Raw genomic sequence first — 23,558 nt, 5'->3', positions numbered from 1 at the left:
AGGGTTTTTTTTTTTTGTCTTCATTTCCTCCTTACTGCCTTACATCAACCTCTGCAAAGAATCCCTTAGATTGCTAAAAAAATGAGAGTTTCCAAGAATGGACAACAAAACGCTGTCTTTGGTAAAATAGTGCACACTAAGGGAGTCAATGTTGTTGTTGCAGAAAACAGACATCTCATCACACCACAGAATTACACCCATGCCTCTATTCACAAGGCGCCTGCCAAGATTTTGCTGGGGATTGAACACATTGGGGTCATTCCATAGTGCTCTTGGTGGCATTTCAGAAAAAAAATCACCTTTGCACTTGGGAAAAGAAGCATTCGTTCTTCCACCAACAACTTTAATACAGGAATGAAACATGGGGCACTGATGTACCCCAAATACTCTCCTCCACATTGCACTGCCAAAACATAAGGACTACCAAAAGTAGCCATGTTTCTGCAAAGAGCAAGCAGTCCCTGCAAATTGCAGCCAGGCACACTCCACCATAAAGCCTCCAGTCCAGGAAAACCAAGATCTGCAGAAACACCCCTTGCCTTTGCATACCTCTCCAGATCAGAAACAAAGCCATCTCCCATTATCCATACAATAACTCCAGCCATCTTCCCTATACAACCAACACAGCAATAAAAAAAAGTATTACCCTCCCTTACTGTAAAGCAAACCGTTAACACCTGATTGGCTTATCCCCACATTACACTCCTATTTCCATGCCGGGCATGCTGAGAGGTCCCAGAGGTAGCATGTGTGATCGGCGGACTAGCGCGGTGTCCGCAGATCCTGTAACATAGGGGCAGCCCTTCTTCCCTTTCCACTTCACACTTTGCACTCATTGGCTACTGGTAAGCAGTCCAACAACTATCCACCAATCACAGCCAGGATTTCCTCATCTAACTCTAGCAACTCAGTACAACACTGCAGATGTACTGTTGAACACTCAGAGCACAGGTCTCCTATGATTCCCAACCACTAGCATTCAAAAGCACTGTAAAACTCTCCAAGATTTCTACTTCCAGATTCATCCACATCTACATCCAGAAACACAAACTACAGGTATGCATATGTTTTCTATTGCACATACAAAACGAAAACTGCATGCTTGTTACCAAACCATAGCAAGTACATATATTGCATGCATGTGAACAGTATGCCTGCCACTTGCCCTGCATAACCTACCAAATAATCATACTGTCATTTGTAGCATCTCCTCATATCAACTGAAGGTTACTTACAATGCTGTTTGCTTTCCCAGTTTTCTTGTACTGTCCACTGCATAACAGCTGCAAACCACATATTTCAATTTCAACACCTCTGCCTGTGATTTATTTTTATACAAATGCACATTGGGAACACTTCCACATCACATGCAAGTGCCATATCATATGTGAAATGCGCAGAATGCACACAAAAAACTGCATGTATATTAGGAAAGCATGCCAAGCACATCCATTGCTCAGTTCACAAAATGCACCATTGGGAGGAAAGCAAACATACGCATGTGTACATTGGAAAAAGTGCTCTCTGTATATTTGAATATATACCTTCAACAACTGAAAAGAATGTCTGCATTCATGTAGCGAGCAACTATGTGTGGGAAACTTGACAAAATTCCACACACTGTAGCATTCTCCTTTCCAATCTCTATATCTTTCTGCCTTTTTTCTCACTCTACTATGACTTCCACTAATCCATTTCCAAAATGAATACTGGAAAAACATTTCACACACTTCAAGACTGGGGACCCATAGGGCACAGCCATCACTGCAGCACTGGCCCCGAAACCAACCATGCTAATACTCACAAGTCCTCACTCATATGCAGTGATGTACAATTGCACACGCACACTAACTCTTCCTGCCAACAAATCCTGCTACAATCTAAAACAATGTGTTCTCCTACTGATATTACTGTATCATTAACACACATAGCCACTAACTTCCTTATTTTGCAATTGCAGTGAAGAACCACCTAGTAAAAGGCAGTGACGTCTCTGCTGGAAGATTAAACCCAGAAGAAAGCTACTCTTCACATTGAAAAAAGTAAGTGGAGTACTGCTGTAGTGTTCTGTCTGTTACTCAGACAGTCTAGTGTTGCTATATTGTAGCCTAGACAATGTTATTCAAGCCCACAGCACTTGATTCATCCTTACTCATTGCACCTTGCCAGGTCCACTGTTTCAATTGTCAACAGAACTCCAGTATGTTGTTACTTCTTCAAGCACATTACACTGTCATGCACACTGAAGCAAACCTTTCCTACAGGAACAGACACACATAGCACTACAACCATCCCAACCAAAACTAACAGCACTTTGCCCAATCACACTCCTCTATGTATAACTGCCCTCATATTCAGACACTCATGCACAGTACACACACATACATTGGACAACTTCAAAACCTGCACTTTCCTTTTTTCTCCAACAGACACAAGTCACTGCCTACCAAAAAGCAACTCAGTGGAAAACAACACAGAACTAGAATAGATAAAACTCAAGCCATGCAAAACACCCATCCAAATCTAGCAGACTTTGTACAACAAGTTAAAACAAAACAGCTAATACAGTCACTAAGCAAACGGAAACAGGTAGCAGGAAAAAAGTGTGACTTCTCTTTCAAAATGTTAAACTAAAAGTAAATGTATTAAGAAGAATGCAACTACCAGTAGTGCAAACACTACATCTACCAACGGTAACATAGCCACAAGTGATCATTCCAAAAAAATAATTTTACAAAAATATTTCCACCATAGAATCCTTCAGAACCTTACAAAAATGTGAGAAATCACGCTGCACCCTTAACACGTACTGCAGAAAAGTGATCTTGGAAGCTCTCATAGACAGCACAATGCTCCGCAAAAGTAAATTATTTATATTAATTTTAAACAGAATGAAACCAATAACAAAATGAGTTAGTAAACTACAAAAAGCACTTTGCAGCAAACACAATATCAGCATAGAGACCTTTGCAAACGTCTGTGCAGGTGAGTGTATTCACACTACCAGCACAGAACCCTATTTCAACGTAGAAGCATACAAACAAGAGCAACCAAACCCAATTGCCATACATAGCAGTGGACAAGGGTATGAAAAGGTAGACAACACCATTATGGAAGAAGAAATGCTGATTGCAATAATATCCCCAGAACACTTCAAATCAACTCTCCATTCCATCAAACCAATATGTCCCATCTACAAATGGCCATGCACCTCAATGTGTATCGTGTGAAAACAATCTTTCAAATGTTTGCAGCAGTTCCTCAATCAGTATGTGAAAGCCAAAGACAAATTAAAAATTAAAATATTACAAACTATGGACTCCTGTCCAGTGCGCAAAAATACAAAGGACTGCAAGGACATTCATTAGCCTGCATTTGCAGACCTGCTTATAAAAGCGCCTTCCACCACATCAAAATGTTAGCAACACAACATTCTACTGTACAAAATCTCACACAGAAACTGTACTATGCAAAAAGTCTGGAACATTTAAATGACATACTCCTACATGGCACAGCCAAAGACCTGCTCGAAGAAATAGACCACATCCAAAGCAAATATTTTGGAACTGAAGAACACTTACAAAATCCAGTAACTTTAGAAGAAAGTAGCATAAACCTTGCAGATGTCAACCTTCCATTACACACGTACAAAAAAGAAATAGTAAAGTTTAAAAGCACATCAGCCGAAGTACCAAACCAAATATGTCTGTGTTGCCGCAGAACATTTCATACAAAGTGCACCAAAACTGTGGATATAATGTACACAATAGAAGACAACAAGGAATCCCAATGGTTCCAATTAGCTCTCAATCTTATAGCACAAAACAAGTATGAAATTACTAACCCCTGTACTGCAAAACTTGACAATAACCAAATGCCTTCACTGGCTATCACTAATAACTTGGAAATATTCCCACGGCCAAAACCACTCAAACAGATTCATTTATATGAGAGCATTCTCATCCAAACAGTGCACCTATTTCAAGTGATAATACACCTTCAAGCGAAAACAGCCAAGTTGCCTCCTTCTGAATTACTGAAAGGCATTTGAGGCAAAGTAGTTTTTTTTACATTAAATGTTAAAGAAAATGTAGACTCTCTAGGAGTGCAACTGACAATAGATCAATCTTTCATTATCCTAGTGAATGGTGTACCTACAAACGACAAAAGGCTTCATCACGAGTTGGTGGGTAACCCCTCAAATCCAGCAGAAACAGCATTAGTGCTGGCAAAACCATTCCGCCGGATCAGAACTGCAAAACCTGCCTGCGCTATTACAGCCTGTGGAAAAATGAGGTGGCTGTGATAGCACCGGCTGCACTGGTGCCAGCAACACAAGGCACTATTAGATACCTATCACAAATCCACGTTGGTGCACATACCAGCGGTAAATCGGTGCTACACTGCTGAAAATACCCCTGGTCAAATGCTGGAGGGAAAAGAACACATGAGACAGCAATGAGGGCTCAAGTGGAAACAATGCACACAAGAGGCCTACACAAGAGGCACCCATGGCCCACACACCTTCCCCAACATCATTCATTTGGCCATTAGGAGCAGGGAGTAGACAGCAATAAGGGTCCAGGTGGAAACAATGCACACAAGAGGCCTACACAAGAGCCACCTATGGCCCACACACCCTTCCCAACACCATGTTTGCATTTGGAGCCGGGAGAATTTCTGTGGACATGTACATACTGCGCCTGGAGCTACAGAGGCCTGAAAACCAGCCCAGGGCCCTGGGAGCAAGGGTGGGGGGATTAGGAGGTGGAGGAGACCAGCACCAGCAAGGCGCCCAGCCATCCCCAGGGTCAGGCTAACACCCTGGGCCCTGACTGATGGGTAGTTGGTGTCTGAGTACAGACTGGACAGGGCAACCATTACCCAGTTGCTGGAAACAATCCAGGGAAACCTAGCCCACTGATTATCCATCAGTACCGCTGTGCCCCCACTTGTGAGGTTTGTATCCGTCCTACAGTACCTAGGGACTAGCAGCTTCCAACACATAGTGCGACGCAGTCCACCTTCAGTGGCGTGCTGGCTCAGGTGCAGGATGCACTGTTGCTCCATGTCAATGAGCATTGCCAGCCACACAGGCACAGGTCAACCAAGTCAAGGCACAGTTCCATGCCACTGCCCAAGTCCCGAACATCATTGCAGCCCTAGACTGCACACATATTGCCCTTGTAGCACCCCAGGACCATGAGCAGCCTACAGAAACCGGAAGAATGTCCATTCCCTCAACCTGCAGATGACCTGTAGCCCTGACTTGATGTTCTACCCATAACTCCATGGTGCTGTGCAACAGTACCCTGCCGGCCTACAAGTAGAGGCACCAAGGCCAACACACATGGATGTTCGGTGAGTAGAATTCCTACATGAAATGCATGCCAACACTCAATGTATGCGGGTGTGGGGCAGACACACAGTAATCCTTGCATGCCACCAGGAGACACAGCCACCACTGGCACAGCATAATTTCCATGTGTGTGTGTCACACAAGGACCCCTGCACATGTTCCTCACAGCAGAACACATTGAAGGTGAATGCCACACACTTGTGAATGCACAATCACATATGGAAACACAACAACCACAATGCATCTTGTCTGTGTTGCAGTGCTGCTACTCACCCTGACATTCAATTACAATCTCATCCTGCACACCACAAAGGAGTGCCAAGTGAGTCTAATGGAAAACATATCCACAAAACCACTGTAGCTGGGCAGGTGAAGTCCGAACCATGAACATCTCTGAGATAGTTACCCCTGAATGGCCATTCAAATCCCTGGCCAAATGTTGAATGATCTGCAAAGTAGTAAACGTGCCACCAGCCATAGTGACAGCCACAACCCATCACCTAACAATATAGTACGTGAACAGGCAGATATGACGGGACCCGCATCCTGGGGTAAGGGATGCACCACTGTGGTAATTAGACACAGGGTGAGGTGCATGCAGTGAGTACCCCATAAGGCATGTGGCACACATTGCACACCACACATGGTACATATGAAGACACCATATTGAAATGCAAAATGTACACATGACCGTACTTGTTCAGCATGAGTGTGACAAACAAATCCATTAACATGGTCATTGATACACTGAAGCTTGTACATTGCCACCTAGTGCATGAAAATCCAAACTGCCACACAACACCTTACTCATTTACACATACTGCATGTAACGGTCACCACATGCATGACCTCAAAGATGATGGATGCATACCAATATTGCAATTAGATAGCATGTACCTGTTGCACACATACATGACCATAGTGCTCAGTGAATTAAAGTGTAACCCTTGCACATGCACATAACCAACCTAGGCCTAATGTACATGTTTTGTCCCCTGCAGGTGATTCTGGATACCTGCAGTACACATGTCTCATGACCCCTGTGCGTAATCCACAAACTCCAGCAGAGCTGGCATATAACATTGCCCATAGGCGTACATGTATCAGTGTGGAAAAGGCATTTGGATTGCTGAAGGCACGTTTCCGGTGCCTAGACCGTACGTGAGGGGCATTGATGTATGCACAAGAGAAAGTGGGAAAAATCATACTCACCTGTGTCATGCTCCACAACATCTGCTGCCGCAAGCATGTGCCACTGCCCCCAGATCCCCCAACCCTCCTGAAACACCCCAGCACACAATCCCCCTCCCCCAGAAACACAACAGCACACAATCCCCACTTCCCCATAAAACCCCCAGAACACAATCCCCGCTCCCCTCTGAATCACCCCTAACAGTGCATGTGGTTCCATGTGCCCGGGCCTTGGCCCGCCTGTGCTTTGTCCATCTGTGATGGTCATGGATGCTTCCCCCATCCGGGTCCTTCTGGTGAGCGGTGTGGGAGATTGCACAGGGAACGTCACCTGGGATCCCTCAGTGGGTGTCGTGGTTGTTGATGGGATTGCTCCAGCAAACTGCAACTGCTGGCGGAGCAGATTGTTCGCCTCCCGCATCTGCTCTGCATGAGCAGATTGGCCCTCACAAAGCTGACTGACTCTCTGTTCCAATCCATTTAGAGCCGCTGTACAGCCCTCAACCACTCTACGCGTGCGGGCATTTTCGCGAATGGCACAGCTTATAGCCTTGATGTGGCGGTACATGGGGAGAGTGTGTTTCCACTGGTGCCTACTCCAGGGTCCCTTGGAGTGTGCCCATCTCCTGAGTGACACACTGGCTGGGTGATAACACAAGTGCACCATGTTGTTCCTCAGTGGATGTGTGGCCCTCATCTGTATTTGTCTCATTGGTGGCCACCTCCACATCCTGCAAACACAGGTGGCTTCTGCAGTTTGAGGTGGTGATACCCTGGTGGTTTGTGGATGTAGAGCCCGTCTGGCTGGGCTGTGGTGGGGTGACCTGGGATGTGTCTTGCGCCTTGACTTCTCCAGACGGTCCCTTTGTGGGGTGGTGGTGCTGGTCAATGCACATCTGGGCATGCAGCTGGATGTGCCTGCTTCTTCCGCATCTACATTGCCCTGCGAAGATCACTGCGTGCCTGTAGGGTACATAGAGTGTGGTATGAGGAGAGGGCAACTTACTTTTATATCATGCTTTTCATGCTTTACAGAAGGTTAGGGCACATTTTGTATCATGCCTGCCCATTACATATTTGTTGTTCAGTATGTTGTTATTGCTGGTGCGTGCTACAGGGGAGGGACACTGCTCGGACATGTTGGTGTGTCATCTTCAGATATCTGTTTTGAATGCACAGCTCCCATAGCGCTGTATGTGAGGGGGATTTGTTACGCACACACACATCACATTGCTGTGGCCTGGCCATGGATCTGTTTCCCTTGGGGCCAACATTGACACATTGGTGGTACTTCAGGCTACCCATGATACCTGGGGGCATTAGGGTATGGTGGTACAAGGGAGCACTAATGGGTGGCTGCGGTGCATCACCCACATTGCAAACACATACATTCACACTGGGTATGGAGGGATGGGCCTGACTAAATAATGCATTTTCAAAGAAGGAGGGCTTCTCATCTGCAGCCTCCTGGGTACCAATGCCAGCCTCCACTCCGCTGACTCCCTCAATTGCACCCATGTCTATTAGGGTGGTCATCTGCTCCACCCATGGGGTGAGCTCCTGTGGTGGTGGTGCTGGCCCTCCTCCAGTGCCCATGCTCTCGCTCCTGTGCTGGGCCAGTACCCCACGGACACGGACCCGCAAGTCATTCACCTGCTTCTGGCACACAGCCCACCGCTGACACCTTCTGGCTCACCTGTCTCCAGATCTGTGTTCACCGCTGTACACTCGTCTTACGCTGATGTGGCTCATATAGCTCTTCTTGATGGCTCCTGACCTCTTCAAGAAGTATAGCAAGCTCTTGGTCAGAGAACTTGGGTTCTGACCCTATCCACGGCTGACTTGCCCTTGGTAGGCTCCTCTGACATGTTTCAGGGTTTTCAAGAGTGGATGGCTTCATGGGGCTGCGATTTTCAGCGGATTGTGAGTTCCAAAATGGCAGCCGCTTTATTTCCCGTTCCAGCAGTTATGCATTTCCTGCGCTTTTTTTCGTGTGTGCTAATAGCGCAGGCTCGTAGGTAGTGCAATGCATGCTGGATTTTCGGGTTCACTGGCAGTTTTTCCACTGGACGCTATTTGCATTAACACCAAGGCCGTGTGCACTTGCACGCCGAATCTTGATCTGGCGTTGTTTACGCCAAACATCGCGGTGTTAACGCAAATAGCTCTAGGTGGATATTACACCGGGAATACCGCCCAACTCGTGATGGGGCCAAAAATAATTTGGCGGCATCTACTAGACTTCAACAAAGTTAGAGTAGCCATGCAATTTCTTAAAGACAACAATGAATAGTAAAAAGAATTAAACATTGAAGAAAACCTTATAGAAACCACCAAAATAATTCAGGATTCCTCATCAACTGGCCAATTTGAACTTCTAAATCCTACTACAGCCTCCAATATTTTAGACCAGTATATAATTCACCCAATGCACTCCAAAGATGCCATAGACGGGTACTAGAAGCTTATCAAATGCGGCAAGCTAAAGGATCACAAATCAGCCTATGGGGAAAACTTGTAGAAGCACAAGCCTTTACTCTACTGTTTCCTATTGGAAAAGGTGGAAGGTACAATGAAAGTTGCACACAAATAACAGCATCAGAATACCGCCCTTTACGAATGTATTCTGAAGACCCCAGATTCAGACAAACATTGAGTAAATATTCCACAGGCTCCAATTTTCTAAACATGTCGGCGATGCAGCTTCTTCAAAAGGTACAAGAGAAAGATGAAGTTTTACAGTCAAGTATTACAAATCTCTTGGCAAACTTGCGTGGTATGAAGGTATTCTGGTTCCAACGTCACGCAGATGTATGCTGTATGCTACGCAACCATGGCTCACCCGCATAGTTTGTCAATTTAAGCTGTGCAGAGTATGCATGGGAAGACGAAAACGGAAACAAAGCAGGAATAGAGATGAAAACACCAGGAGAACTCTGCACTCTTGATCCTGTAAATGTGTCAAGGTACTTCCATTATCTCTTTATTGCATGCTGCACTTCATCTGTAATAAAACAATTCCTCCCATCGGAGAAGTGCAACACTTCTTTTGGAGAAAAGAATATCAAGCCAGAGGAGCACCACACATTCCCATGCATTTGTGGATTAAAGATGCTCCTAAATTTGATCATGACAGTGATGCCACTGTATTGCAGTTAATTGACAAATATGTCACTTGTGAAATCTGCCTACAACATAGGTGGTGTTACTTTACACCGATTGCTACTCCTTCCAGTAGAACACCAAAACAAATTAGAATGCTACAAACTTTCAGCAGAAGCTGCAATGGAGCTGCACGTAGATTTGAAACAAATGAAAATGCTCCGAATAGATGAGGTGAGCATGGTTTCCAAACTAATGTTGGCTTTGATTCACCTCAGATTGCAAGAGGTCCTTACAACAGAATACGAAGAACTCTTTGGAGGAAAACACGTTATTTTTTTCAGAGATCTTCTTCAATTAACACTATTGAACGGTGAACGTATTTTTAAAACCTTAGGGCACAAACTGTGCCGTAAAACACTTGGTAGCATAGGAAATATAAATCTCTGGCAACATTTCCAATAGAGAGAACTAACTGAAAACATGCATCAGTCTGCAGACCTCACCTATGCCAACATTTTGAAAAGCATTCAGATTGGTGTGCTTTCTAACAGTGCACAGTCTATCTTCAATATCAGACTACACCATGAGCTATACAAGCATAACACATGTGGTACTGATGTCATGGAATAATTAGAACACAAACATGTAAACTGTATGTCCTTAATGCCAACCCTAGGAAAATGTGCACAAATCAATGAACCAATGCTGAAAAACAAAATGCAACCACTAGTGCAAATTTACTCCACAGACAAACTGGACTTGCCCAGTATGACAGTACCTATGTGTCAACACGCCACAGTATGACTAAATACCTTAGAAAACACAGCTGGTTTGGAGAACATTTTAATGTTGTGTTTAAAATGTAGAGTAATGCTAAAGCGCAACCTTGACATGGAGCAAGGTTTACTTAATGGAGCACTTGGTAGAGTTGTTGGCTTCCAGACGTACACACGTGACAACAGCATTCAGTTTGTCAACATTCACTTTGACACATTTTCAGAAGTTAAATGGATAGAATGCTCAACAGTCTAATTCATTCTTTTCAAAGACATATATGTATGCAGAGAAACATTTTCTCTGTCTCTAGCATTCGCAGTCACTATTCATGAATCACAAGTTTAACAGTAACACTAGATCAAGCATTGATTGACTTTGGCAGCACAGTCCTTAAAGAAGGCATGAGTTACGTAGAACTATCATGCCCGTGTATACTTGAAGGACTATTTCTAGTCAATTTTGATGCAAGCAAAGTCAAGGCTGACATTCCTTGCATCATATAGTACAACAGACTACATAGGCCTATGGCCTCCGGCCATGTACCTAAGAGTCTAGGGCCTGTCCACAACCACTGCAGCATAATACAGCCATGCACGCACACATATGCCCACTGACCACAACCCAAACACATAACACAACTGCCTGAGGCCCTGTTCACTTCACTTCACATACTGTTACAGTACTTCCAGCCAGTTGACAGACTCGTGGCATGCACCCAAGACTCTATTGACTGCCCACAACCAATACAGCATAATACAGTGAATTATCCAAGAATCTGCCCAGTGGCCACAACCCACACACATAACGCATCCACCTAAAGCCCTCTCCACTTCAGTTCACATACTATTACATTACTCACACCCACTGCATAGACTATGATACACTTGCAATACATAGTTGCCATGATGCATGGTATGACCCAGTCCACCTTCAGTGGCATGCTGGGACAGGTGCTGGATGCACTGTTGCTCCATGTCAATGAGCACATTGCATTGCCAGCCACACAGGCACAGGTCAACCAAGTCAAGGCTCAGTTCCATGCCATTGCCCAAGCCCTGAACGTCATTGCAGCCCTGGACTACATACATGTTGCCTTTGTAGCACCCTGGGACCATGAGGAAGCCTACAGGAACGAGAATAGGTCCATTCCATCAACCTGCAGATGACCTGTAGCCCTGACCTGATGTTCTACCCATGACTGCATGGTTCTGTGCAACAGTACCCTACCAGCCTACATGTAGAGGCACCAAGGTCAATGCACGTGGATGTTGGGTGAGTAGAATTCCTGAATGAAATGCATGCCAACATTCACCAGATGTGGATGTGGGGCAGACACACAGTAATCCTTGCCTGCCACCAGGAAATACATCCACCACTGGCACAACACCATTTCCATGCATGTGTGTTGGGGAGAATTGTCAAGAATGTGCTAATTTCCCTTGCCTTTTGACACCCACAGGAACTTTGCTGGGTTTTCAGGATTTGATTTTTTACCTGGGAAGAGTGTGAGCCTTTTTTTTCCCACTCTTTCATGTATTTTGATGTGTGTTTTACTTTTGTGCTCTTTGGTTATGGAGTTTTAAAACAACTCCATAGGCATCATCTTTTTCTGTGTGTCACACAGCACCTTCAGTGCAGTGACACAGGGATTTCTTTCAGACTTCCCAAGGTTTACATACCGTCTCTGGGACTGACTACTTTCTCCCAGAGCATGTAAAGTTAAATTGACTTTACTAGTCTCTTTAAATTTACAGTCCCAGCTCACACTATCTTCCTATAGAATGCTGGAGGGGTTGCCTAGCTTCCCCTGAGTCAAAACACTCATGTAACAGTCAAATGTTATCCTTTCCTACTTTAAATGGCTGGTGGCAGTAGTTTAGATCAAACTACCATGATTTTTCCCAACCGCGAACAACGGTAGCTAAAAATCGGTTCAGCCATGTTTTTCAATATGGTGTCCAAGACCTATCTGTAAAAAAAGACTCTGGTCAACTTTTTTCGCCATTTCTTTTAGGAAAGGTCCTTCTTGTGTTTGTCTCTGCGCACCAAACCAGGTTTGGTCCCTTTGTTCGTTGGCCTTTGGTGGGCTTCAGTGTTGAAGCCCTCTTCTGGCGCCTGAGTGTCTGGGATAGACAGGATGTGAGGGAGGTGCCAGAAACTTCCTGTGCTTAGTCTCCTAGGAGACCTGAATATACTCTGGTGTGATTGGCCAGGTGTGATTGGTCAGCTGGCTGTCCGGCAAGGACAGCCACCCTGCTGTGTGAGTGACAGTCAGGCTGGAATGAACGGGGGAAAACTGTTTAAAAGCAGGACTCTGGGACTTTGAAAGCAGAGTTGACCACTAGAACGAAAGAACTGAAGACGAGCTGAAGGAAGACCTGCTGCATCTCCTGGATGACTGGTAAAGCCCTGCTGCAGGTCCTAATTGCCTGAAACTCCATCAACAGAGAAGCCCTTCAAGGTTACCTTCTTCCCTTGAGTTTGGTGGGAACAACCAAATCGCAAGCCGCCTGGACACCGTCCCCTCCTGGTCAAATTTTCTGCAGAGTGCTGTGGAAAACCGGATAGCCAGTGGGAAGGCACGCACATCTTAAAACCGACGTTTTGCCAAGATTTTGGCCTCTTCCCTGGGCAGTGCAGTAACCTCCCAACGTCCTCCTTCTTGTCCCCATGACTGAAGCTCAGGAACAGTGAGATCTGCGCAAACTGCCAGGATCAACTGCCTCAGCTACAGCTCTTCTTCACAGCTCAGCTCTTCTTGATGGCCCATGACCTCTTCAACATTTATAGCAAGTTCTTGGTCAGAGAGCTTGGGTTCTCTGACCCTGTCTAAGACTTACCTGCACCTGATAGGCTCCTGGGACATTTTTCTAGGTTTTCAAGAGTGGATGGCTTCCAGGGGCTGCGATTTTCAGTGGATTGTGATTTCCAAAATGGCCACCGCTATATTTCCCATTCCGGCGGTGACGCATTTCCCGCAGCCCTATTAGTGCGTACCAATAGTGCGGGGGCTCGCTGGTAGCGCAATGCATGCTGGATTTTCGGGTTAGCTGCCGGTTTTTTAACTGGACGCTATTTGCATTAACGCCAAGGCCGTGTGCGCGTGCACACTGACCTTTGATCTGGCGTTGTTTACGCCAAACACAACAATAGCGCTCAGCGGATATTACATCGGAATACTGCCCAACTCGTGATGAGGCCGAAAAAAATGTGCCCGCATCTACTAGACTTAAACAAAGTTAGAGAAGCCATGCAATATCTTAAAGACAACAATGAATACTACAAAGAAATAAACATTGAAGAAAACCTTAGAGAAACCACCAAAATAATTCAGGATTCCTCATCAACTGGCCAATTTGAACTTCTAGATCCTACTACAGCCTCCAATATTTTAGACGAGTATATAATTCACCCACTGCATTCCAAAGACACCATAACTTATGAAATGCGGCAAGCCAAAGGATCACCAATCAGCCTATGGGAAAAAAGTGTAGAAGCACTAGCCTTTCCTCTACTGTTACTGTACTGGAAAAGGTGGTAGGTACGATGAAAGTTGCACACAAATAACAGCATCAGAATACCGCCCTTTACGAATGTATTCTGAAGACCCCAGATTCAGACTAACGTTGAATACATATTCCACAGGCTCCAATTTTCTAAACATGTCTGTGATGCAGCTTCTTCAAAAGGTACAAGTGAAAGATTGTTTTACATTCAAATATTACAAATCTCTTGGCAAACTTGCGTGGTATGAAAGTATACTGGTTTCAACATCATGCAGAAGTATGGTGTATGCTACGAAACCATGGCTCATCCGCATGGTTTCTCAATTTAAACTGTGCTGAGTATGCATGGGAAGACAATTTCCTATGCATAGCAAATGAAAACAAAGCAGGGATAGACATAAAACCACCAAGAGACTTTGCTCTCTTGACCCTGTAAATGTGTCAAGGTACTTCCATTATCGCTTTATTGCCATGCTGCACTTCATCTATAATAAAAAATGATTTCCCTCTGAGAAGTGCAACAGTTCTTTTGGAGAAAAGAATATCAAGCCAGAGGAGCACCACACATCCCCATGCTTTTGTGGATTAAATATGCTCCTAAATTTTGTCAGGACAGTGATGCCACTGTATTGCAGTTCTTTCATGAATATGTCACTTGTGAAATGCCTTCAGAAAGTGCATATAGTGACCTACATGCACACATTGTGTGGTTTCAGAGACACAAGTTTGGCAAGTATTGTCAGTGCAAATATAAAAACAAAGGCAAATACTACACCAAATGCTGCTTTGGTTTCCCTAGACTAGTTTCAGCAAAAGGACAAGTAAACAGCTTCATGTTTTCTGTTAGACACAGTGTGAAATGCAAATCACCTAAGAGCACACACTGCATAAAAAGAACTGAAGCATTAAAGTACATCAATGATTACAGTGCAATCATTGCACTGCTATGAATTGCAAACATAGATGTGCAGTACATTGCAGACAATTCCACTGCAGTTGCACAATAAGTCACAGCCTACTTAACCAAAGCAGAGAAAACAGAGCTGAAAGACCTCTGGGATGGCATATTATTGGACAAAGCACTGTCGCAAAAATTATACAGCTTTGGCATAAAAATGCTCTTCCATAGAGAATGTGGCTCTGACGAAGCCGCAGACCAGTTAACCGGCACCGCTTTGTATTGGAAATCTGAAAACATAGTCTGGCTAAGCCTTGATCCTGCTGCATCCAGAAAAAGAGTTCTCAAATCGTACCAAGACATAGAAACAATAGCCAAAAATGATTCCAACAGCCAGGACATTTCGATATACAACGTATTGGACACATACTACCCAAACAGTAGTACTGCTTTGGAATCCATGTGCCTATAACACATAGCCCAAACCACCTCATACAAAAATAATATTAAAACAGGTGAGAAAAAAAGAAAAATACATAGTGAAAGGTTGTGAGGGAAGCCTGGTTAAACTTACCTAACACAGCCTAATTAATCATATGAAGCTATCATTAACAACTCCTCAACATAGAGAACCTTACTACATGTCCCTACTGCAACAAGATTCATTGGACACCCATGCTTCCTATGAAGGTACTTTCAATGCAAGTGAAAGCACTATAACAGATAAAAACTTTACACAATACAAAACATGTTGGACAATACATGCCAAGAAGAAGAAGAACTTCAAGCACAACTAAATGAAAACACTCCTGAGAGCAGTCAACCTTCTCTTACAGGAAGCCAGGAACCACGTGGACAGCCACTCATAGCAAATGAGGCAGAATTAGCCATGATTGAAGTAGAAAACACCTTGTGTCAGTATGAGCAATCTTAAGAAAACACTGGTCTACTGAAATAATCACAACTAAACAATGAGCAACATATCATTTTCCTAAAAGTAACTAAAGAAATTAAACATGGTATACAGCACGAAACTAAAACTTGTACCTGTCAAAACTATATACCTGTACTCCTGTATGGAAGTGGTCAAGCTGGTTCCGGCAAAACATTCTTAATAAAAATCATCAGCAAGTTCCTCCAACAATTGACAAACAACAACATTTCAGATGTTGTAACTGCCCCACAGGTTTAGCTGCCCACAACATAGGTGGTGTTACTTTAAAATGATTGCTATTCATTCCAATAGAACACCAAAACAAATTAGACTGCTACAAACTTTCAGCAGAAGCTGCTATGGAGCTGCACAGAGTTTTGAAACAAATGAAAATGCTTCTAATAGATGAGGTGAGCATGGTTTCCAACCTAATGTTGGCTTTGATTCACCTCAAGATTGTAAGAGGTCCTTAAAACAGAATACGAACAACTCTTTTTAGGAAAACACGTTATTATTTTCGGAGATCTTCTTCAATTAACACCATTGAACAGTGAACCTATTTTTAAAACCTTAGGACACAAACTTTGCCGTAAGACACTTGGTGGCATAGGAAATATAAATCTCTGGTAACATTTCCAACTGAAACATGCATCAGTCTGCAGACCTCGCTGATGCCAACATTCAGATTGGTGTACTTTCTAACGAAGCATAGTCTATCGTCAATGGCAGTCTCCCTCACGAGCTATACATGCATAACACATGTGGTACTGATGTCATGGAACAATTAGCACACAAAAATGTAAACGGTATGTCCTTAATGTCAACCCTTGCAAGCTGTGCACAATTCACTGAAACAATGCTGAAAAACAAAAATGCAACCACTAGTGCAAATTTACTCCAAAGACAAACTGGACATGCACAGTATGACAGTAACTATGAGTCAACACAGCTGGTTTGGAGAACATTTTAATATTGTGTTTAAACTGTATAGTAATGCTAACGTGTAACCTTGACGTGGAGCAAGGTTTAGTTAATGGAGCACTTGGCCACAGTTGTTGGTTTCCAGATATACACACGTGACAACAGCATTCAGTTTGTCAACTTTCACTTTGACAAACTTTCATAAGTTTAAAGGATAGAATGCTCAATAGCCTAATTTCTTCTTTTCAAAGACATGTATGTATGCAGAGAACCATTTTCTCTGTCTCTAGTATACGCAGTCACTATTCATAAATCTCAAGGTCTAACACTAGATCAAGCATTGATTGACATTGGCAGCACAGTCTTTAAAGAAGGCATGAGTTTCGTAGCACTGTCACCCTACGTACACTTGAAGGACTATTTCTAGTCAATTGTGATGCAAGTAAAGTCAAGGCTGACATTCCTTGCATCGTAGAGTACAACAGACTACGTTGGCCTATAGCCTCCGGTCATGCACCCAAGAGTCTAGGGCCTGGTCGCAACCACTGCAGCATAACACAGCCATGCACGCAAACATCTGCCCACTGACCACAACCCACACATATAACACAACTGCCTGAGGTCAGGTCCTATCCACTTCACTTCACATACTGTTACAAGACTCTACTGACTGCCCACAACCAATACAGCACACTACAGTGAAGTATCCAAGAATCTGTCCAGTGGCCAGAACCCACACACATAACACATCCACCTAAAGCCCTTTCCACTTAAGTTCACATACTATTGCATTACTCACATCCACTGCACAGACTATGATACACCCACAAATCTCAGGGCAGTCTAACAAGCCACCTGTCACACACCCTGTCCACTTCTGTCCACATACTATCACAATACTTGCAGTCAGTTGACACACTCTTGGGTGCAATAAGCCAGCTGCCCATGCAGCCATTAATCTGCTCAGTGGCTGCAATCCTCGAGGCAGTCCATTAAGCCAGCTGTCCACTTCTGTACACATACTATTAGACTACTTGCAGCCAGTGGGCAGATTTGTGAGTGCATGGCCTCTGAAACCTAGTAGAGTCATCAGACAATTGCATAGGGAAAAATGGCAGGCACTCATAGCATCACCTGAAGACCACAGGGCACCATGTTACCAGGCGCAATGTAGTGGAAAGCAGGAGCTAATTAGCGCCCGGTGCCCCTGAAATTTGAGCTCTGGCATATATTATAGTGCAGCAGTCACCACACTATAGTTAAAATGAGTATCAAGTTCCATAGGAAACCCAAAAATTGCATTTCTAATAACTTTTGACTTGCATGATGTATTTGGCTGATATTATGCACACATTATGAGCACCTATCCGTCCCCCCTAGCACCCCGACTTGACATTTTTGAGAAAAATATGTTAAAAAATAAATGAGAAAGTTAGTAACAAGGCAAACATATGCTGTATTTTGCCTATTCAAATTAATTTCCCCAAAGAGAAAATGCCCACATTTCTGCACAGCAAAAAAAACTGGACGGAAACAACTTCGGCACAAAGCGTTGACTCAATTTCCGGGAGGAGTCTGGGGTTATTCGATCCAGTAGTTGTTGAAATATTTGACAGGCTTCTCCCAAAATTATAGATATATCTCAAGGGTCATGGGCGAAGGGCATGGCTAGTGAGTAAGAAAAAAAGGTAGTGCTTTAAAATATACAGTGGACACGACCAAAGGCTGTTCTCACTGGCCAGGGTCAAAGCCCTGGCTAGTGGGCCTGAAACACATGTTAGCCATGGCCACCTACTGGGTCCAAAAGAGACATATTGGGGGAACAAGTGCAGCAGACATGGCCAAAGGCCATGGCTAGTGGCTCGTAAAACAAAAATATTGGGTAACAAATCCCTTGAAATTTACTGAATTACTGAACAACCTTAATTAAGGTGCCGTCAAGACGCACAGATCTAATGCAACAAAATCCTTGAAATTCAGAGGATGTGGGAAGTAATGACCAGCTTAACTCAATGCATTCCTGGTGCAAAGCCCATGAGAATATATATATTAAGAGAAGTGTTTCATAATGTCATTATGGGGGACATAACATTATGGGGGACCTCAACGGAGCGCGCTGAGTTAAGCTAGTCATGACTTCAGAGATCTGCTGAATTTCAAGGGTTTTACTGCGTTAAACAATCTACACAACTTAAATGCACTTTAAGGTTTTTTCAGGGAATGTATATATTCACCATTAGGAGAAGATAAAAAGCTTTTGATTCAATAATCAGTGTAAACAGGTAAACATCAGATGCATACAGTCGAGCAGAAATATTGGAGAGCAGCGATTAAACAGTTGTCCCACACTTAGTAAATCCAGCCCTAAGATGGTTTTTGAATGTATTCCCTTAAGTCATCAGTTCCAAAGTTATACTTTTCTAGTAGGTTTCCACCAACCAAAGTCAGAAAAGAGAGATATGGGGATAGGACAGGGTGAAATAAACTGGTATGTTAACTTACCCGCTATCTCTGATTTCACCAGAGCCCACTGCTGAGGTTCCAGCATCCTTTGGGAACACAGTCTTCTGTGCTTTGTCAGGTTGACAAAGGCCTTGGGGTCGCAGGTGCAGAGGTCACTTTCGGACATAGGAATTTATTTTGGTCGGTCATAGTGCCTGAACTCTGGTTCCTGGAACCTTCCAGCTGAACACCATTACAAAGAAACAATGAAGACACCTTTGGGAATCGAACAAGACTGATTGTGACTGGAGTCACCATGGCCACGCGGCAATAGGTGATCTTCAACTGACAAAAAAGGAAGCAGGTCCTGCATAGTTTAGGTTGATGCAAGGAGGCTGGAAATGCAGGACCAGGGGTCTTGTAGTACAAACTGAAGATCCTCCAAGTTACAAGGATGCACTTGGAAGGATGACGGCTGCATCGAAGTAGCCCAGGAGAAAGCTGGTCATTCCACTGGTTGGTCCAGGGTCATTTGTGAAGGCTCAGAAGGCATAGACCCTGGAGCAGGGGTTGAAGCACTGACCAGGGTATTCTTAAGATTAGGCAGAGGAGCAGGGTTTCACCTGGACGTGGTGCTGGTCAGCTGCAAGAGTCATCCTCGGATCAGTAATGGGAAGTTCTTCTTTGTAGCGGTCTAGGCTACAACAAAGATCTGCAGAATGGCTGCAGGAATCCTCCTTCGGACGAGAAACTTGCCAAGGTCTACCAGTCATAAGGATCTGCACCACTCAAACTAGCAGTGGCTATGCAATCATAGAAAGCCACTGGCCGCACCTTCGACCCAGCAACAGACATTCAATGTGCAGGATGTGCACTGGTATAAGACAGGCCCAGCCCCAACATTTGGCCACACACATAGACCATCACTTAACCCACGAAAGCAGCAGCAGCTTTCCTCTTGAAAGGGCATTGCATATAAGTCAAAACTTGTATGGCACTGCCTCTGAGAGTGCTAACCACTCTTAGTAGTCATTGTCGGAAATGAAAAAGTGCACAAATAAAATGTTCAAAACACGGTAGGACAACATCCACTGCCATCAGCCTATACTGGTCACAATGTATTTGTAACTCAGAGTTTACAGAGGAAAAAGATATAAGGATAGAAAGTATACTAACCCTCACTTTAGGGTGATGTGTGCAGTTGTAAAAATACAAGAAATCCTTAAATAGGGATATGGTTTGTCAGCACTGATAGTCTTATGCCCTGATCAGTCTCCCCATAAAGATTAGCACAAAGTAATGAAAGTAATGCTGAAGGCTTTAATTACTTCCCCTTCTAAAAAGTTAGGTCAGGATAGAAAACAAAGCAACAACTAAGAGCGTACTTAGACATTTATGGTAGGAAAGTAGCAAAAAGAAAATCTTTGCTAAAAGTGGCATCCCCAAAATGAGCTGATCTGCCTGGTTGGCCTCTGCTTACAACACTCTGGAAAGGAAAGACTCCTGGAATAGTGCTAGATCACCCCATTCTTGAAATCTGAATCCCAAGGTCATAACAGGGCTCAACACCTAGTCTCCATACCCCCAGAAGAGGGCCGGAGGAACACACAGGTGAAAGAAGTGGGAAGGGCAGGCTGGGAATGGGGCACTTACAGACACTAGGTGGGTAGGGCTTGGCAAGACAGAGGGAAAGGGAAAGAACACTGATGAGTGAGGCACAAACAAGGGAGTAAGGAGTCAATAGTATGCAAAGTCTTTCGTCAATGGCAGAGTAGTTGAGAGTTTTGCAGTTGGGAAATCAAGTTCTCAGTGGAAGGCTTATGTATGGAATCTGTGGATTAAGAGCTCACCAAAGAGCTGGTTTTCATGATGGAGAATATGCTGCTCAGGATTCCTGAGCAGATGAGAAGCTCCTTTTGCTGCCGCAGATGGAGATGAATGTGATGAAGCACCACAGGAAGCAGGATCCGCCGTGATTCTATGGAAGAGAAACAGATTCAGTTATTCAGGTTTCCAGAAATTTAGAAAGACAACTATTTACTAGTACAGAGTTGAGAAAAACAGATTTGCACTTCACTGATGCACACAGTTCCAGTATTATCAAAATGCAACTTTTATCTTTCAGGGGACCATCTATGCACAATACTCTACTTAGTGTAGTGTTTTGTTAAGTGCCCAGGCTTCCAGGAAAGAAGGAGAGGGAGTAAGTAAAGAGTGCAAAGCGGTCTAATGCCTTAAGGACCATACTCTAAGTGAAACAGGTGAGTCTTTAGTGCTCTAGAGAAGTTTAGGTAGTACATGCAATGCATAGGCCACATATTTATGAGGGAATGGAGGAAAGTGCCAGGTACACATGCTAGCACTATGCAGTCTCACATCCTAATTTGCTTTTTACTTAAATATGCCATCCCATGATCCCTAAAAAAAGCAAGAAATTTGCATGTGCCCAATCAGGACATTTCACTCTTTATATCAAGTCAGCGTGATATCTATTGAATACAGTAATCAAACTACCGAGATAAGAAATGAAGATAGGGACATGGTAGAGCAAATGCAGAAAGTGTTTCCTTTGAATGTAAATTGCTCGGTGGGTCTCGCACATACAGTCTCTCCATTGAATGGAAAGCACTGTAAAGGAGTTCTGGGGATCCTGCTTTCTGTTTCAGAATTGGCATAAGTGGGCTCTTTGGAACAGAAACTCGTAAAGCTAAAAATATGTTTATGAGGACTGATAGATCTAGCGAACAAAGTGTACTATGCAACAAATGGAGACTCTGCCTCTGACCTAAAGGCAGAACATGTCCCTCACTGATACATAATGATTCCATAACATAATAAATTATGTAAATTATGTGACTCATGTGGAATGTAAACATGAAATGACTTATGGAAATATATCATGCAGCACAATGTTGTTCTACATGTTTCCATGTGATCCAAGCGGTTCCTCTCCCCTCCATTGATATTCCTTTAGCTTTGCTGATGAGTTTCTCCACATTACCCACCCCAGCATACAATAATTATTTGTTCTCTCTCTTCTTGTCTTATTCGGATTTGAACAGGGAGCTGGTATGTGACTTCCTTCCACAATATACAAATACTGATTCACATCCTTTATAACAGTCTAGATTATTCTTAAACAAAGATAAACAACTTCCTTTACCAGTGACAAACACACATGAAACTTTTCTTTCAATCATTCAGATGCTTGAAATAAAATGATTCAACTCTTTTTCTACCTTTTTGTGAACTTGAGATAAACTCTTGCCCCCAGTCCTTCACAGACTTACAGAAATTGATTCATTTCCTCTCTCTATGTGTTCAGGGACTTTGACCAAAAGGTTGAGGTTCTCCTTCAGTCTCCTTCAGTCTTTCATAGATTTGGAGCATTTGATGTCCTTTCAGTCTGTAATGGTCTTACAATAAATTAGTCAGATCCTTAGTCATGCCACAGACTTGACACACGGTTGAATTTGTCTTTCAATCTTCTCTTAGTTATTTATGGATTTGCAACTAATTACTGAATTTCTATCGGAGCCTTGTAATAGCCTTGGAGAAAATGGTTTAACTATGCTTTCACTGTTTCTTCAAATTGATACCATTGCCTCTTACTCAGTCTTTCACAACGTTGAATTTAGTATGATACTTTCTTCCTAGCATACATCGCTACAGATCTAGTTATTAGAATTTGTGTCCCAGCATGCAACAGTCTTTTATAGCAAGCATCACATTATTTAACTGCACTTCTATAAGAGACATTAAACATGGGCTGGGTGTTCGACTTTGAGTCCTAGCACACAACTGGTCAGTCAAATCTACTCTTACAATCTTGGTTAGGCTTATTCTGGGTGTTTGATGTACTTTCCAGTAATACTTTGGTGATTCAATTCTCTCTCACAATAACTATTAGATGTGGGGTAGCGATGTAGGACTTTGTTTCTGAGAATAAAACAAATGAGTCAACGTTCCTATTACAGTATCTGTTAGGTTCAAACTGGGTATTGGACTTTTTTTCCTAGCATGCATCAAATAATTTAACTTCTCACTCACGATCATTAATAGACTTGGGCTAGGAAATTGGACTTCGTTTCCCAGAAATGAACAAACGGGTCCACTCTTCTCTTGCTTCATTTTTTCTCTTAGGTTCACATTATGTATTTATTCAATTTCCCAGGTTACCTCAAAGGATTTAGGTTTGCTCTCACAAGTGTTACTATACTGTGGCGAGAAAAGTGCACTTCATTTCCTATCATGTAACAAACAGTTGAAGTCTCCTCTTGCTTTAAAGTTTCTGCTCGGATGAAGCTGGGAACTGACTTCCTTTTGTAGCATATAGCAGATGATTTAACTTCTCTCATGCAATCCTTAGTTGAATTAGATTGCGATATTTCACTTTGTGCTTCAGTATGGAACAAATGGGTCAAG

General features: G+C 43.4%; 1 protein-coding gene across 4 annotated transcripts in view; it reads right to left on the bottom strand.

Moving 5' to 3' along the window:
• DOCK3 (dedicator of cytokinesis 3) overlaps window positions 1-23,558 on the bottom strand; it is a 2,582,899-nt gene that overhangs the window by 710,359 nt on the left and 1,848,982 nt on the right. For all 4 annotated transcript variants that reach the window (XM_069644069.1, XM_069644070.1, XM_069644071.1 and 1 more), the window contains one exon: window positions 20,984-21,111. In XM_069644069.1, the coding sequence (XP_069500170.1) occupies window positions 20,984-21,111 (128 nt within the window). The remainder of the gene's footprint in view (window positions 1-20,983; window positions 21,112-23,558) is intronic.

This window comes from Ambystoma mexicanum, chromosome 2p, assembly GCF_040938575.1.
Source record: "Ambystoma mexicanum isolate Mex_15411 chromosome 2p, UKY_AmexF1_1, whole genome shotgun sequence".
Taxonomy (NCBI): Eukaryota; Metazoa; Chordata; class Amphibia; order Caudata; family Ambystomatidae; genus Ambystoma; species Ambystoma mexicanum.
The sequence above is the reverse complement of the archived record's forward strand: the minus strand, read 5'-3'. Positions and strand labels throughout refer to the sequence as shown.